The following is an 18802-nucleotide window of genomic DNA, read 5'->3' on the forward strand; positions in this document are numbered from 1 at the left end:
CAGGGGCTTAATTCATTACTTCCTGGCAAACTATACAGACAATCTTGAAGTCTCACTCAAACCAAAAGGTTGCCAGTTTGGACATAATAGTACACTATGGCTTGCTTAAATCTGAAATACAGAATTAAGGCCAGGATGCAAGAAAGGGAGAATAACGCTCATGCACAAGTGTCATTTGCTATTCTCCACCATCTTTGATGGTTCATCTGAACACAAGCAATATTATGCTCACAGCATGCTCTTGTCCCTAAATTTATGAAACCTAATCCAAAACAAAGGAAACTGACCCATTGTTGCAGGGGAGAAAATTTTCCTGTCACTGCTTTCAAGACTTCTTGACTGGCAACACCACCGAGTGCTGCTGTAAGAGGTGCCAAAGATCCCTGAGCCATCCTTGATAGCCATCTCACCATGTTTTCATTAACTTGAGGCTACAATTTAAAAACAAAGTAAGAACAATGTGTGTATACAAATAGCGTTGAATTCTTTAAAATTAGTAGGTTGCTGACTTGGTAAATTGGTGCACAGTAAACATGGGAAGTAAAGCACATTAGAGGTAAGAGCTGTCTCTCAATTAAAATTCAGTTCTCAGCTTCTGTCCCCTTGATTAGGGCAATCACAAACTGGTAACTGAGCTTCTCACTGCATGAGGTAGCCATGGCAGCCCTAGAAAACAAAAATTATCCTCCAACATGGTCTGTTAGCCTGGAATACATTTTTGCATGAAAAATGTTGAAACAAGAGCTCCTTGAAAGCAAGAAACAGCTAACAGGAAAACATCAGCGAAGCTACATTTTTGTTTACATAACCCTCACCGGATTATAATCCTTCTATTCTTTCAAACTGTTGCTCAAAATTTGTCTTGAAAAGCTTGGGCAATTTCAGCTTACTACTGATGTAAAAACAGCGCTTACAGAAAAGTAGTATAAAAGCGAAAGGAACCAGGAAAAGCATGGAAGGGAAGTCATATGGTATATGTATACATGCTGCATTTGGTATGAAGTTGTAAGTGAGATGGGAGAGGGGAGGGGGGTTAAATATGCTCTCTGTTCCTCTTTTTGAAAATGCAAATTAAAAAAGAATTGAGTAAACCTTTATGTAGACTATACATTAAAATCCGAAAATTTAATAGAGTTGTTTCACATCATAGTGTCACACAGTGACGATAACGACACAATCCCAACAATTGTGCCCATTTTTAAATGAGAAGCCACATAACCTCACAGGGCTGTTCTGAGGATAAAATAAGGAGAATAGTTGCTCATTCATTCATAATATGTATGTGTGCTTTAGTAGTACGATGAGTGTGTAAGACATTAAGAGTTTGAGTCATACATAAGTTTCATTGGTCAATATTAACGTTTCCTATATAGTGGGGGGGGGGGATAAAAATAAAAAAGTAAAAGACAGATTTAGATGGCATGTCCCTCTTTTGAAATACAAATTCTCAACAGAATGCTCACTAAGAAAGCTAAGCTGAAGCAACCATGGAAAGCTGTGTAATACTTTTGGGAGAGCTGAGCAATGGTCTTAATTACATTTCTGAACAGTTTCCATGCATGACAGCTTTTGACTGATGCAAAAGAAGGTACTATAATGCATCACAAAGATGCTCAGGTGATAAAAGATATAAATGTAAAACATACAAGAGAGCCAGCAGAGACCAACTACAGCAGAAAACTGAAGACGATGAGGGATCTCACAAAGTTCAGTTCAACATTTAAATGCACCATGCATACTACAATCACAGGTGAGTATGCTGGATAGAACGAAATTACTCACTTTGCCTTCCAATGTTTTACTTATGGACACTGCCATCTTCAGCATCTCTTCAGCATCCTGAAGGCACCTGAAACCCAAACAGAAAGCATAGCATCTCTGCTCCACGCAGCACCTCTTATATCTGCTACCAGAGCTGGGAGAAAGTCCTGGCCTATGTGAGAATGACATTTAGTTGCTTCAACAGCCAGGAGATTCAGCTGTATTTGTTGGAACATTGGAAAACAAATGAAGGGGGGACTTGCACACACTTTCCCCTTGCTCTAGGACTGTTGTATCACTGTCTATTTTATTGTGTTTTAAATATATTGCAAGGTGCCTTGAGAACTTCAGTTAGTAAGCGGGGTATAAATTCTCCTAAATAAATACATAAAATAGAAGAACTCACAAGGTGGTTTTAGCCAAGCCCCCGCTCCACTTTAATATCTCTTTAATCCCACCCCCAAACACATACCATATTGTGGACAACAGTTCCAATTCATGGCCGTGAAGCAGTGGAGAGTCTTAAATGTTATATGAATACATCATAGTCTGTCCTCAAATAGACAACAGTTGAAGTTTCTTGTACAACCGACATAACAAATTGATTCTCTGTCCATGACTTTCCCAAGTAGCAGGGATAAGAAAATCATGGTCTCAATTCTGCACACATTTAGGCAGATTAAATCCCACAGAAGCCCAAGTGATTTGTAAACAGTTGAACTGTGCAAGGGATTGCAACTCAGTTCATTAAATAACCTGATGAGTTACAGTTTAAACTGCTATCGATAACAATCTCTCCACCTCTAACTATATTAACAGTGTACCCAACAACCCAAACTTTGTGCAGCTGTGGTACAGATATGTTACCCAATTGTCGGCATACGAGCAAAACTCTCTTGGAACTGATTCAAGGCAAGCATGGCAATGTGAATTTGCAGAGGGGCCTGCAAGGAGGAGAAAATAGTGGATGATCAGTAATATGCAGAGCAATCACATAAGAAGAAGTCTGTATACTCCAAGGCAAAACTTTCCAAACTGTGTCATGACGCATTAGTGTGTCGTCTGCAGTGTGTAGGTGTGTCGCGTGAATGCTCCCCACGCTCCTCCCAGGGATGGAAAGGGGTTAGTTTAACCTCCACTTTGCTAGTAAAACTCACGAAATGATGCATGTCTAAAAAGCATGTTACCAGCATGAAAGGTTTGGAAAGCTCTGCTCTAAGGATTACATTAGCTTGTTACAGCAAGAACAAGAGCCACTAAGGCCTTAAGGGGAAAACAAATGCAGTATACAATATTTGAACATCAAAGTGTCATATTAAAAACAAAACAAAGCAAAACCAACCTCAGGCTTGCTGAAATCTGCAACGAGGCATGTTGGGTTAATCAACTGCTTCTCCAGCTGTTGCTAAAAGTTAAAAAAATCAATTTGCACACACTTTAGAACAGAAAAAAGCAAAGTACATGCAAGCATCTTTAAAATTTCCCAAACCTTCCCAGGATTAGCTTGCAAACTTTAGCAGGGTGTAACTGTAGATACAATTCAAAAAATAAACCAGAAATGGGAGTCATCATAGCTCACTAGGAACACATTAAATGGGAAAGACTGTTGGGGAGAGGAAAACCTACCTCTGCACCACAGATACAAATCTCACTAGGAGCAAGAGATGGGTTTAGCCTCCATCACAATGAATGCACCCTTTTACTCTCTGCTATGTATTGTAAGTGAATAGGTGTCATGGTACAGGAGAATGTAAAGAGCAAAACTTGTAGAAAACATTGCAGTGGGGACAAAAGGAGTTTGGAACACATCATGTTCCAAGTTACAATGCTTAAATGTGCAACTTAAAAATGTGTGATCTGATGTACAGACCCTTTGCAACCCAGGTGAGAAGACCAGGAACTGTACCTAACCTTGTGTTGTGCCCTACAGGTACTCTGAGGCAAAGGCGAAGCAAAAGATGTGTAGACTACTTCCTTGAATCAAGGGGCTTCAAACACCTCCAAAGCTCAAGACAAAATCAGAATCAAGGGAGAAGAACTGTCCCTGAACTTATACCTCCAATGTACTGCAAACCCCTTTGAAGTACAGCACAACCACCAGAAGAAACGAGAGACGTTCACCATAGTAAGAAGGTGGGGTGGTAAGTGAATTTATGTATCCCTGATTTTATGTTCTGACATTTTAACATAACCTTGCCCTTTCGAGATCAAATTATACAGGTGCCTCATATGGAGAAGGGCTAAATAATATTTTTATTCAACAAGTCAGATCTCTGGCCTGAGCACCAAGCTTCAATGATTTCTAGAGGTGAAAACAGATGTGATCACTGCTGACTGTTGTCTTTATGCAGGATACTTACAAAATGGAATATCTTAGGTGTCTTTATTTGGATAGCTATGCCACCATGTAAGTAAGGTTCCATATCCACCGTATTCCCAATGCTAAAAGAATAAGGTGATACCACTGTAAGAGAGGAGAAAGTGTAAATCGCTTTTAACAAGGTAGTTAAATAAAGCAGAACTACAGAAAGAGCAGAAAAACACTTTTGATTTTATACAGGATCTGCAAACCTAATTGACTTTCAAAGAGTTAACACTAAACATGTACAATTCTCTTAGGTGGTGGACTCTCCTTCATTGGAGGCTTTTAAGGAGAGGTTGGATAGCCATCTGTCATGGATGCTTTAACTGAGATTTCTGCATTAGAGGGGGTTGCACTAGATGACTCTCAGGGTCCCTTCCAAATCTACAATTCCAGGATTATGCAAAGCAAGCACATTTCTACAATGTACAGTAGTACCTCGGGTTACATATGCTTCAGGTTACATACGCTTCAGGTTACAGACTCTGCTAACCCAGAAATAATAATGCTTCAGGTTAAGAACTTTGCTTCAGGATGAGAACAGAAATCGTGCTCCGGAGGCACGGCGGCAGCAGGAGGCCCCATTAGCTAAAGTGGTGCTTCAGGTTAAGAACAGTTTCAGGTTAAGAACGGACCTCCGGAACGAATTAAGTACTTAACCCAAGGTACCACTGTATTTAACTCCTGCTTGTCATGGGGAGAAGCTTAAGCAAGTTGCTGAAGTTCTGCCCTCTATTTAAAAGCCCGAGTTCAAGATTTGATGCAGGCATTTCTACAGAGAGTTTCACGCCATGTCTCCCAACTATGGTGCAATGCTGAACAACAATGTTGTGAACTGGCAGCAACAGAGTTAAGGCAGCACACACAGCAGAACAACATGAAAGGAAAAAGCAGTTCTATCAATTTGGAAAGCAGTGGCTTCGCACAAGCAGGAAAGCTATACAAAACATGGCTTACCAGTTATTTGATGCGTGGATCCATTTAAACACTGCATTCCATTAACTTCCCGGAAAGTTACAAACTGTCCCGTTTCAAGCTTATGAGGGTTATTATCAAGGCAAGTGACAATACCAGGATTGGACTGAAATTGTAACACACCAAAAATTAGATATGGGGAAGAAATGATTGCTAGACATTGCCACACAAACATTTTCTTGGCTCCTACAAATACACAGATTGAAAATCATTGCAACTGCAGCATAGATACTGCCAAAAATTCACTTGTGTGGTAGAATCTAAACTGGCAATAGCATTGTTTTTCATTTTCAAAAAGTTTCACTCTTTTAAGTTATATATTTAAAAGGACAAATATTCTCCTTTCTTCAGCCCATAAAGATGCAACAACCTCAGACACCCAAATCTGAAACAGTTCTTTATTATACATAAAACTAAAGGTGGTGAGGACATCTATGACTAGATGCTCACTACCTGTATTTCCAAATAAATGACCAGAAGCCAACGGTGTACTGTTATTTTTCAAATACAATAGACAGTACCTATTTAAATGCCTGTATAGTTTCTCAGCTGAACCCACCCTAAAAGTATATTCTTAGCAGAGTAGATGAAGCCCTGGGTTTGAGACATAGCGTACATAGTTCTGGGGTATCAAGAAAGGAAGTCACAGAACTGGTAGGGCCGGTCACTTCTGGCACCAAGAAAAGGGTATGTGTTTTCTCTGTGGCTGATACAACAAAATAAAATCACAGTAATGGTTTGCCTCATATACCCTTTTCGCTTGCCCAATTCATACACTTGGGAAAAGCTGTAATTGTGCCTATGCTGCCAGAGTAGCATGTGCTACAGTTGCAAGTTCTGTAACACATAATTCACAACTCATGAATTACTGCAGCTACGCTTAGGTAGTTCCTATAATTCTGTTATACGTAAGTTAATGGCAAACTGATGGCATACTTTTTTAAGTTCAAAAACTGTTGGGCTAACTAAACCCCACCACACTAGCTTCCTCAGAATACACTGGACTCTCAAACTGGACTGATATAGTAAACCTTGCTATCGTCCTCACCTGAGATATGTTTGAAATGAAGATTTCTTTTGGCTCTTCACCTGTGGTGTCCAGGACTTCAAATTCATCACCAAAGTCACAAAACAGACGTGCCCATATCCCGTATACATCTGCACTTATAAACTATACGAAAGACAAGTAAATTAAATAAATTTCACAATCTTAATTCAAAGCAAAGAGATAAAATTTAAGAGGATAGCCCCCAAATGATTCTTCCTTCCCAAACATTGGTTTGACTGCATTAAGTGTACAATTTCCAGTAGGGAAATCTCCACCTCATACAGGTACTAAAGTATATATTTGAGGACATACAATCAGTGTGTAATTGTCTCTTCCCTGCATTTGCATGAGGTTTGAAAATTTTATCTGCTTCCTCTTCCAGGAGTCAAAAAATTACCAACCCTTTCTTCCATTGACTAAAATGCACTGTTTTACTCATCCTGACTGTATCAGTTTTTGATTACAAGGAGAAAAAATGGACAATTCATAAGTAAAGGGTGCCTTTGTCTGGAAAACTTCCAGTTGGTGTGAATTTACCATGGCGTATAACTTTCTGCTTCTCCTTGCCACTTTACCGCAGAACAACAGAGCTCTCTCTATTTTAACAAAAAGATTATATAAGATTTGAAGAAGCCTGGTAGCCATTACATCTGCAATATAGAGTCAAATGAAGGATAACATGCCTAAACAAGCTTGTCTTTTCTACATTATGTATTTTGCCATTTTATGTTTTCTTTCCTTAATTTTAAATGCCATATATATTCCAATTTCCTTAAATAAATTTATTTTTAAGTGAATTATGTTCCTTGTGGGTTTATTCTCTACCAGCCCATTATTCTGCTCTGTCCAGCATATTACCTGGTGTGGTCCCCAAAAACCATGGGGTTTCTTTTTGTATAAGGATTTTAATACAGCATTCCAGCCGCTTGATAAAAGGTGGCTGGTTCATGTTGAAGGAGATTGTCCTTTAGGTACCAAGGTCCTCAGCCACTTAGCGCTCTATAAAAGTTAAAATCAGCACTTTGAACTGTGCCTAGAAACTGACTGGGAGTTAGTGTAGTTATTTTAAAACTGACGAGATCTGCTGACTGGGCATGTGAGCATTCTAGCATATTTATTTTGCACTAACTGTAGCTTCCAACAAAAGCAGACACACATACAGCAACTGCAACAATTCAAACAAGATGCTCCCAGAGCACGGATTAACTGTGGACAGAAACTCTCTGTCCAGGAGGGATTGGAGCTGGCAGATTAGGTTTAGGTGTGTTGAAAGGAAGTTTGTGCCACCAAAGCCACTTGGGTCTCCAAAGACAAGCCTGATCTTTGAGAGGGAATGTAACCCTAATCAGAACAGGATCAAATCACATCCCAGGTCAAACAAGCTACCCACGAATAACCTCTATTTTGCCTGGGAGCTTTAGCTTATACGAGCTCCCAACCAACTGAATACCAAACCCAGACAGCAATTCAGCGAGTTGGTCCAGAACAATACCATGGTCAGTGGTATGGAATACTTCTATGTCAACACAATGGAACCTGTTTCTTACTGAACTCCAGCCTTAAAGTGGATTAAAACAGATTAATGTGAGCAGTATCATCCAGGAACGCCTGGAGCTGTGTGACCTCCAAGTGCCCGGCACCTGGATTCTATATACTCAACACAAATGCAGCCAGAAACTCCTCAGATACCTTCATTTTGTTCTCACTACTCAGTTCTACTGTACTCTAAAGGGTTCCAACCTCTAGGAGGAAACTAATAACTTAGTTCTTCATGGGCATTTGGCACAGGCATATGCAGGAACAGAACAAGGAACAGCACCAAGTTATAATAGTGTCTGCGTGGAAATAATTTAGCCTTGTAACAGATATGGGGAAGTTCTCAAAAGTAATGGACATGGCCATTTTGGGTCAATATATTACATTGTCACTGTTTTGCATTACCTTAATAGGTGGGTGTTGCGCACGGCAAAAGTCATTTATCTTCTTCTGTAGTGACAGCTTCATCTCAGTTACTATGACACACTTTTGAAAGAAAAATCCCAGAGATAAATTCTAAGTTATCAAAGGCGATGAACTTACTAGCCAAATATTCAAGTTTCTTCAAATGGTAAGTTATATAGCAGGCTTCCTCAACCTCGGCCCTCCAGATGTTTTGAGACTACAATTCCCATCATCCCTGACCACTGGTCCTCCTAGATAGGGATCATGGGAGTTGTAGGCCAAAAAACATTTGGAGGGCCAAGGTTGAGGAAGCCTGTTATATAGCCACAGCTACAAGGATTTGCACATTTCTGACACTGAACTATGAGCCATCAGAACAAGCATTCCAGCTTCTCTTAGCCTTGGTATCTCTCTCCCACCTGGACAGGTGCTTCGCTTGTTCTGCTCAACCAAGGTGCAGCTAAAGGACTTGAGGGAAAGGTTAGTATCTCAGTTTGTGCCCATGCAAAAGCTACAAAAATTCCTCTTGCCTCTGAATGCCTTCAGACTACCCCACGAAGTGAAAGAATTATTCCACTCATCCACCACCACCTGCAAGTCCTCTGTAAGATGGAGATGGGGTAGGTTCTTTTGCTTCTACCATTAAGTACCTTCAAATCCCTCCCAACAAAGTGAGATAGTGAACCCACCCCTTTCTCAAGTATTTTGTATTTGCAAAGGGACTCTGGGAACGTTAAGGAAAGTCAGGAGTACAGTGGTGCCTCGCAAGACGAATGCCTCGCAAGACGAAAAACGCGCAAGACGAAAGAGTTTTCCGTTTTTTGAGTCGTTCCGCAAGACGAATTTCCCTATGGGCTTGCTTCGCAAGACGAAATGTCTTGCGAGTTCTTGCGAGTTTGTTTCCTTTTTCTTAAAGCCGCTAATAGCCGCTAAGCCGTTAATAGCCGCTAAGCCGCTAATAGCCGTGCTTCGCAAGACGAAAAAACCGCAAGACGAAGAGACTCGCGGAACGGATTAATTTCATCTTGCGAGGCACCACTGTAGTCATAAAATAATGATTGCCTACACAAACAGCCGAAATTTGCAGACCCCTGAAAAGAGGACAGATGTTTCAAATACATGCCACATACCTGGTACTGTCTGAGGAAAGAGATGTCTGTAACTTCATTTAAAGGGGCAGTTGATGACATCACCTGGACATATGGATTCAGCTCTGCAATGTGATGAAGGGATGCCTCACCTCTGAAATACATTTTCCAGTTGCATTATCAATAGGTTATACTTTTAAGTTCAGACTTTCAAATGTGGCACCAAACATTACTAGAGCACCTGCTAACATAAACGTTCAAGTCAGCCATGATTAGTACACCAACTTTCTGGAAGGTTGAAAAGTACCAATCATCCAAATTAGGAAAACATCCCTACCTGGTTGAGTTATTACCTACCAGACAACCAGTTATTTATAAAACTGTGTGAACTCAGTATGTATGTATGTAACTTCGATCACATGATTTTGAAAACTCTAATGATTTAGAGTTCAGCATTAACTACTGAAGAAAATGTTTCACTGAGGAAATGATTTTACCTAGGGGCAACCAAAGTGGGGCGCTCCACAGGTTCTTAGAGTATAACTCCCATCATCATTGACCAAGCTGATCTAAGCCAACATCAGCTGGTTAAGCTAAGGTTTTACTTAAGTAACCTGTGCTTCTGATTCAACTGTTAACTACAAAGGTCAAGTTAAATGTGCAACTGTGATCTGTCACCAACCATCATTTCAATTGCAGACTTCACACAGAACTTAGCTTTGTTAAAGTCAAATCTGTCCCTCTGAAAAATATTTCACACTCTAAATTAGGTATAAATGCATTATCTACTGAAGAAAATGTTTCGCTGAGGAAATATTGTAGTTATGTGTGCTGTAAAGTTTTCCACTGCTGAATTTTCCCACAGAAAGTCCCCCCCCCCCCCGAAATGTATTGTTTCATGCAGTGAATCTTAACAGAGGACAATATCCTTGAAGGATACAACTCTCAATCTATGAAGGCCTGAAATGCCCTGTCACACTTTTGTTGTTGTTAACCCACTATTTGCAACATTGATGCCACTAGAGAAAGACCACAAGGCTGAAACAACATCCATCAACTGGAAATATTATTTACCATATATAGTGGTGACCACAATTTTAAGCATATCATTCTGTCAAACAATGTTTATGATACAAATAATTTTATCATAGTATTGTGGGGGTTTTTAAAGCACTAGATTATATGTAAAAGTAAATTGGTTAAAGCATTTTGTATCATGTTGCTTTCCTTTGATATTGCTTTCAACTGAAAAAGGGATCCATATTAGTTACAAACTACTAATGTAAAACAGTAGAACTAAAAAATAAGCAGCTACTGTATATCCTTGGCTCCCACATATCGTCTATTCAGCACAGATAATGGTGTGGGTTTACTCCTTCACACAAAAGAATACAACAATTCTGCAGGATAATTGTACTCATTCTTTTAAAAAAAAAAATCGATGAAAGATAACTGCAATTCCAGCTTCTCTGTTGCAAAAAGCTAACAGGAATCAATCCAATTTTTCTGAAAACACAGAATCTGAAAGTGACTAATAATAATAATAATAATGTACTTAAAACTGGTATAAAGTCAGACAAAAACCTTTAAAAGCTTACAGTATTTGTGAAGAATTGTACACACACCTGTTTCTTAAATTTAGAACATCATCTTCACGAACAAAAAAGTTTGTCCCTAAATCCCACGTCTTGCATTGCTTGGTATCATGGATGGTAAGAGCCTTCGGAAAGGATAAAGGATACAAGATTAAAATATATTCAAAGCGGCAATTATATAATGTTTTGTACACTGTGATTACGAGTCATGTGAATTTATCAAGTTTATAGCGTAGGGCCAACCTAGACATTTCATTTGTTTTACAGTGAAGGGACACTGTTATCTAGCAACAAAAATTAATTTGCAAAAGTACGTAGTGAAGCACCATTGGAGGGAGGATTCATTCAGCACCGCAAAGGACACTGAAATGCAGTGACCAAATTTAAAATGCAGAAATCCTAAATGAAGACTTCTGGTGCTGAGGAATATTGAGAATATATTACTGAATCCCACAGAAGTTTTGGAAGAGCAAACACTTCCCACTGTCCCCAGACAGGACCATTTTCTTCTATTCTGGACTGTCCTTGCTCTTCACATCTCTGATTGTGTTTTTTACCCATGCCAGCACGTATAGGTAAAAGTAAAGGTACAGTGGTGCCTCGCAAGACGAAATTAATTCGTTCTGCGAGTTTTTTCGTCTTGTGGTTTTTTTCGTCTTGCGAAGCACGGTGTCGGGAAAGTTTTGGAAAAGCTTCAAAAATCACCAAAGTCTTAAAAAACCTCAAAAAAGGCTACCACACCGCGTTCTATGAGTTGCTCCTCAAAGTCAAGTCGCAATTGTATTAACGGTGTTAAGAAAAAGGAAACAAACTTGCAAGACGTTTCCGTCTTGCAAAGCAAGCCCATACGGAAAATCGTCTTGTGAAGCAGCTCAAAAAACCCTTTCGTCTAGCGAGTTTTTTGTCTTGCGAGGCATTTGTCTTGCGAGGTACCACTGTACCCCTGCCCGTACGGGCCAGTCGTGTCCGACTCTGGGGTTGCGCGCCCATCTCGCTTAAGAGGCCGGGGGCCAGCGCTGTCCGAAGACACTTCCGGGTCACGTGGCCAGCGTGACAAGCTGCATCTGGCAAGCCAGCGCAGCACACGGAAACGCCGTTTACCTTCCCGCTAGTAAGCGGTCCCTATTTATCTACTTGCACCCGGGGGTGCTTTCGAACTGCTAGGTTGGCAGGCGCTGGGACCAAGCAACGGGAGCGCACCCCGCCGCGGGGATTCGAACCGCCGACCTGACAGCCCTAGGCGCTGAGGTTTTACCTACAGCGCCACCCGCGTCCCATACAACGCTACAAAAAGTAGCTTATGGTTCTAAATGCTTTAAAAGATCCCATATGCTGCAGGTATTGATTTTTTAAAATAATATTTGAGGTCCTTTACCAGAGTTTTAGTTGCCATCTAACAGAACCAAAATGCCTAAAAATAGTCACTGTATTTCAGTTGTTTTTAAAGCAGAACTATCAAGATGGAATTCTTGAAGTCAATGGAAAACAAAAACCCATAATGCCTCTTGGAGAGCAGAGAACAGTCCTATCCTCTAGCATGCCAGTGCTTAGATGGTGGCACATGCACAGCTATTCTTCCCACAGAAAACATACAGTATTTCATCTTGGACACTCCAGCACTACAGTCAAATCAGATGGCATGCCACATTTAGGAAACTTGTGTTAATAACATTTCACTAGGGAAATTGCAATGACTGAAATCTACGAAAGTATCATCAGTTATTTGAGGAAACATTCTAATTTTAAAACAAAATTTACCGTACTTAGAAAAAAATCATTCTCCTTACCTTTATTCCTGCAAGAACTATGTTCTTAGCTGAAAAAGATGAATATTATAAAGTTAATTTATTAGATTAATTTTCATCAAGCCTCTTTGGCAATAGTTCAATTTTTAAACTGCTCCATGATCTTCGAAAAACAGTAATTCCTTCTCAATCCCATCCCTATGAATTACACAACTGTTAAAAGAGAAGCTACAGAAATTCTATGCAATTCCGTTCATTATAATCAGTAACAAAGATATCAGCCATATAAACAAATCCAGAAGTCAACACAACATTCATTAAAGGCTTAAAACCTGGTACAACATAAATTTATGCACATTTTAATATGCAAATTTTATCCTTATAAAACGTACAAGAGGGAGAAAAATGCTGTTTCTTAATTACCTATCTCCACTCCAAGGCCACCCATTCCACTCAGGAACACATGGGACTGAGCCATCTTCTGCATTGCGGTGTCTCCAAGAACATACCTCTGCCGACTATGTGCAATTAAGAAAAGAAAAAAGGAGTAAATAGCGATAAAATAACTATTCATTGTATTCATTGGCATGATCCCTTCTACAAATGGGACTACTTAACAAGTGGGAAAAGATAATTTGGCATCAGGAAATCACTATGAAATAGCAAAATTTGGATATTGCCTATTATCTGCAGGGTACAGAGTTTCAACACAAAATAAGCATTACCACTGGTACTTTCAACATACAGTATACTACAAATGTATACTGCAGTAACATGATTTTCAAAACATTTGCCTTTCTTTTGTATTCCTACCCATGAGAGCACTAAGCACAAAGGCTGGAATCCTGCATGCAGATGAAATTGGATTCAAGCAGTCTGTGTGGAGGACTACAGCAAAAGTAATCTATGATGCTGGCCAAGAATATTGCCATTTTTAATTTCCAAGCTAGGCCATTGTTTCGGCACATGATGATAAAGGCATTCTATCTAAAGAAAATGCCACTTAAGTCAAGTACAGAAAATAATTAAGGGGTTTCCTTAAACATAGTTTTAGATGAGATTATGCATTGTTCTTTAAACCCAGTGCAAAAGATTTGCCCAAGATTTGACGGTTATCACATAATCAGCACCTATTTCCCAAATGCTATTTGAATTTGCTCTTCAGTCACTGCAACAAAGGCTTTTCAGTTGTGCCAATATAGACTATTCAACTGTATGTAATAGCAAGTTGGCAATAGCTAAACCCCATTGAAGATCAAGAATCATGGCAGCTATGGTGTGTTCCAGACATCAGGAACCACTAGTATTTGAACTTTAGCGAAAACAAGCCAAATCCATCATTAGTACTATTATGAATCTACTATGCCTCACTATGTTGCTAAATTAATTACCTGTACAAAGCATCATCAATTTCCATAGAATCTGCTGCCATTATGATATATTTGCTTGGACTAGAAGTAAAAAAGATAGTTGTGATCACCAACAAAAAAAAGCAACACAGTTCATTCACTTTTGTTTTTTCAACTGAGCTAATACATGAAAAGATATGTACAGAAATAAGTATTTTAATAATACTGGACTACACAACAACAGGGGTGATATGGTCGCTGCCCTGAAAGGAAGAAGTATAACCCATATTAGACAAACAAGAGGCCTAAATGTTAGAAATTTAGAAATGGGAATGGAGCACAGTGAGACAATGGCTACCATGCAGTATCTGCCAAATGTAAGGAACTAGCAAGAGCACCCTTTCCTTGTTGATAGTTTCTAGCAAAACAGAAAAAAATCATTTTAGAAACCTTTCTTTTAAGGGACTAAAAAAGAAACAGATTTTAAATTGTTAAGCACCTGCAAGTCTCCTAGGTTCGCTTCAAAAGATAATCCCTTTAATAAGTACTTATTAGAATCCAGTATTGTATGTCTGCTAAAATCAGTGTTTTAAGAAATGTGGATGCATTTCAACATTGTATATGCTGTTAAAACATACCGGGGGGGGGGGGGGGGGACTGAGACTGACCCAAGTCAGTGTGCATTTCTCTGGAAACACATATTGGGAAAAGTGAAAACATTGCAGGTGTTGCTAGCATATACAGTGGTGCCTCGCAAGACGAAATTAATCCATTCTGTGAGTCTCTTCGTCTTGTGGTTTTCTCGTCTTGCGAAGCACGGCTATTAGCAGCTCAGCGGCTATTAACGGCTTAGCGGCTATTAACGGCTTAGCGGCTTTAAGAAAAAGGAAACAAACTCGCAAGACGTTTCGTCTTGCGAAGCAAGCCCATAGGGAAATTCGTCTTGCAGAACGACTCAAAAAACGGAAAACTCTTTCGTCTTGTGCGTTTTTCGTCTTGCGAGGCATTCGTCTTGCGAGGTACCACTGTACTTTAAGGCCTTCAGTGCATATCAACTGCTACTTATGTACTTTTTCAGACAGTTTTTGGGTTCTGAGGGGCTGTACAGAAGGAACAGCTCCGCTTCCTGTTTCAACCAAAGGTTGGTTTTAAGAAGCACAAGTGTCATTCTTCCTGCCAAAAAGCATAGAAACAGAGACATAAGCCTTATATTTTTTGGACAATGGAGTGTTGCAGGGGTGGAGCTCTAATAAACACCGAACGGATCTTTAGATGAGATGGACCTTTTCACTCCATTCCAAACACGAGAGAATTTATCTCTGTGACCCATTCAAGTCTGCGTTGAAACAACACAGTATTTGTTTAACCAAAAATGAAATATTAAGTTGCAAAACTAATGGCATCCAAGAGCTGTTGCATGGCCTGGTCAATGCTCTGTACTATGTTTTGAATGAACTGGGGGTGGGGTGAATCTTCTTTTGAAAGAAGTGAGTACTCTCAGTTCTAAAAATATTTTATTCTTGGACATGTATCCTGGTAGGTAATTATGATTATTGTTTTATTATCATTCTACCTCATGGATTTAGCAGAACTGGGGACAGGTCTCCTACTACTTCCATTTCTTACTGTTTCTTTGTAGGCTATTTGATCGTGGCCCAGTCCTGCAGAAATTCTGATAAACCCTATGCAATTATTTTCATTTATTTTATTTGAAGTACCACAAGCCAGCATCAGATCTTATTCCTTTGACCCACAGCTGTCTTTGGGGATCTTTTGAATGCATGGTTCCCTGTTAAGTGTTACCTATATTTAATATTGATCTCATAAATAATTTTGATTTCATTTGACTCGTGGTTATGTTTCAAGTTACTGATGCTTTTGTTGTTACTATTTTTTTTATTCTAGAATATATGCAAATATTCCTAGACACTCCCCATTATAGTTAAACAAGATGAGCCTTGCTAGTTCAAGCCAAAGGTCCATGGAGTCCAGCATTCAATTTTCCACAGTAACCAACCCCTACACCTTACAGAAGTCAACAAACAGGGTATGAAGACATTAGCCATCCCCTACTGCTGCTTCCCAGCAGCTCACATTGTCACTCTTTGATCCTGGAGATTCTACATCGCCACTGTTGAGACTTATTCTCCATGAACTTGTCCAGTGTCTGAGAAGCTACCTAGGAACCTGGCCATCACTATGAAACACATCCTAGTCAGTTTTGGGTCTGGCATGCTGGTGAATTGATAGTCAGATACGGCCCAATAGTCCAGGATGCCATGATGCTGATGAGTCCTGAAATAGTAGCCTGATACTTATTGTAAGGAGCCCTAGCACGATTTTTTACCTTGAAAGGGGCAATATAAACACGCTGATTCCCGGACCGTCCATGGGCCAGATTGAGAAGACGACTGGGCTGCATCCGGCCCCCTGGCCTTAGGCTGCCTACCCCACAAGGTCTGAGGAACAGTGGACTGGCCCCCTGCTGAAAAAGTTTGCTAATCCCAGGCCTAGCCCCTCCGTTTAGGTCACTGCATTGCACATATGCCCAAGGAAATAGTAACAGAAAAGCAAACCTGGAGCAACAACTCAGGCAGATACAGCAGCCTTACCTGCCTCCAAATTTCACAGTTCTGTCGCAAGGTGCACAAAGTCTTTGATGCAGAGAGAGAGATAAAAAGAGAAAGGCTCAACAACAATAGAGTGGTACATACTCTGCACACCCAGAATTATTCTTCCTTCTTGTCTTCCAGAAACAATGAAGCATTTGGGGTGGGGGTTTTTTTTAGCAAATGGATTAATGGAAGTTGAAACATAGCATGGGCACAGCCTGGGGGGGGCAGGGAAGCAGCTGCCCCCCATCAAGTAAATCAATAAAAATACTTAACTGAGGTTTGGGGGGCTCCCCAACATGAAGCCTGCCCCACAACATAAATCCTGGCTACGCCCCATGAAACATGTCACTAAATTATTATTATTAGGGAGGGTAATTATGAAAGTTGAAATGTGGCACAGAATTTTGAATTCTGGGGGTATTGTAATTATGTAAGCTGATACTTAATTTGGAAGGGGGTGGGGTGTAATTCTAGAAGCTGAAAGCTGGCATTGAATTTTGGATCTTTTTGGAGAGGGGGCACGTAATGTAATTCTAGAAGCTGAAACCTGGCATTGAATTTTGGATATATTTATTTTTGGAGAGGAGGCACATAATTCTAGAAGCTGAAACCTGGCATTGAATTTTGGATCTTTTTGGCGGGGGGGGGGGGTAATAATTCTAGAAGCTGAAACCTGGCTCTGAATTTTGGATCGGGGTGGGGCGAAGTTATGGAAGCTGAAGCCTGGCATTGAATTTTGGATCTTTTTGGCGGGGGGCGGGGTAATAATTCTAGAAGCTGAAACCTGGCTCTGAATTTTGGATTGGGGTGGGGCGAAGTTATGGAAGCTGAAGCCTGGCATTGAATTTTGGACCTTTTTGGCGGGGGGGGGGTTAATAATTCTAGAAGCTGAAACCTGGCCCTGAATTTTGGATCGGGGTGGGGCGAAGTTATGGAAGCTGAAGCCTGGCATTGAATTTTGGATCTTTTTGGCGGGGGGCGGGGTAATAATTCTAGAAGCTGAAACCTGGCTCTGAATTTTGGATTGGGGTGGGGCGAAGTTATGGAAGCTGAAGCCTGGCATTGAATTTTGGATCTTTTTGGCGGGGGGGGGGTAATAATTCTAGAAGCTGAAACCTGGCCCTGAATTTTGGATTTGAAGCGGGGATGCAACTATAAAAGCTGAAGCCTGGCACTGAATTTTGGATCTTTTTGGCGGGGGGGGGGTTAATAATTCTAGAAGCTGAAACCTGGCCCTGAATTTTGGATTTGAAGCGGGGATGCAACTATAAAAGCTGAAGCATTGAGCTGAGGATTGGTGGGGGGGGGGGGAGGGAGAGAGGCTGTAATAACAGAAACTGAAACCTGGCGGTGTATTTTAATTTTTTTGGGGGGGGGTGGCTAACCGAGTCATAGGCAGCCCCTTCCCCTACCCTAATTCACGTCGACCCAAAAAATAAAAATTGCCATGTGCCATGTCACGCCCCGGCTTCCCTCGTTCCTCCCGTCCGAGGTTTAGGCTGGGGGGCTAAGGCCTGTGAAGACGGACCCCCCCCCATATCATCCCCTCCCCGGTCGGTCGGTCGGTCGGTCGGACCAGGTCCCCTCACCCCGGCTGCCCCCCCCCCTCAAGCCCAGCCTCGGCCAAGCGCAGGCCCGCCCGGCCTCCCTCGCCGCAGAGGCCTCGGCGGATTCCTCACCCGACACCCTCCTCCTCCTCCTCTTCCTCGCCGGCGGCAGCGGCGGCTGCCTCTCCGCCCCGTCACGCGGCGCTCCGGCGGCCCCGAAACTCAGGCCCTGAGGGGGGAAGCGACAGGGAAAGCGGGCAGGGCGGTGAGGGAAAGGAGGAAGCGTCGGCGGCGTCACCGAAGCCGGCGAGGAAAAGCAGCGCCCTCCCGCCCGGCCTCGCTCCGCCCTTCCCGGGTGCAGGGAGGCCGGGTCCGCGGCGCCTGGCAGGCCAATCCGGGAGCCGGGCCGACACTCCGCCTCCTGACAGGACGGAGGCCTCCCTCCTCGCCGCCAACCGCCGCGCGCGGTTCTCCTCAGGCAAGGTAGGCCGGCGCTTGGCCAGTCGCTGCGTGTTTTCAAATGCAAAAAAAAAAACCAGCAAGAGGAGGAGGAGGCGCGAACGACGCGTGACTGACGCGAACGTGTGAAAGAAGCAGCTCGCGAAAGGCGGGCACGCCCTGTCGGATTGGTAGGGCAGCGGCTCTCAATTTCTCCCGACTTTTTGTTGTGACTGGTTTTAATTTGTTTCTAGTCCTCATGACTGCACATGTCCCAATGAAATTCTGTGAAGCAGTAGGGCATGGGTAGGCAACCTAAGGCCCGGGGGCCGGATCCG

General features: G+C 41.6%; 1 protein-coding gene across 1 annotated transcript in view; it reads right to left on the minus strand.

Annotated features, from left to right (window-relative positions):
* The window catches only part of UBA6 (ubiquitin like modifier activating enzyme 6), a 42071-nt gene extending 23766 nt beyond the window's left edge, over positions 1-18305 (minus strand). Inside the window, exons 1-15 of the mRNA XM_080976565.1 lie at positions 18159-18305; positions 16477-16518; positions 13907-13966; positions 12939-13033; positions 12558-12586; positions 10801-10895; positions 9218-9329; positions 8088-8168; positions 6147-6269; positions 5081-5204; positions 4122-4225; positions 3104-3166; positions 2629-2705; positions 1783-1849; positions 288-431 (exon numbers count right to left, since the gene is read on the minus strand). Of these exons, the coding sequence (XP_080832691.1) occupies positions 288-431; positions 1783-1849; positions 2629-2705; positions 3104-3166; positions 4122-4225; positions 5081-5204; positions 6147-6269; positions 8088-8168; positions 9218-9329; positions 10801-10895; positions 12558-12586; positions 12939-13033; positions 13907-13947 (1155 nt within the window). The 5' untranslated portion in view covers positions 13948-13966; positions 16477-16518; positions 18159-18305. The remainder of the gene's footprint in view (positions 1-287; positions 432-1782; positions 1850-2628; positions 2706-3103; positions 3167-4121; positions 4226-5080; positions 5205-6146; positions 6270-8087; positions 8169-9217; positions 9330-10800; positions 10896-12557; positions 12587-12938; positions 13034-13906; positions 13967-16476; positions 16519-18158) is intronic.
* Between the last annotated feature and the right edge of the window lie 497 nt (positions 18306-18802).

The sequence above is a fragment of the Podarcis pityusensis genome (genome assembly GCF_964106645.2).
Source record: "Podarcis pityusensis genome assembly, chromosome: 13".
Taxonomy (NCBI): Eukaryota; Metazoa; Chordata; class Lepidosauria; order Squamata; family Lacertidae; genus Podarcis; species Podarcis pityusensis.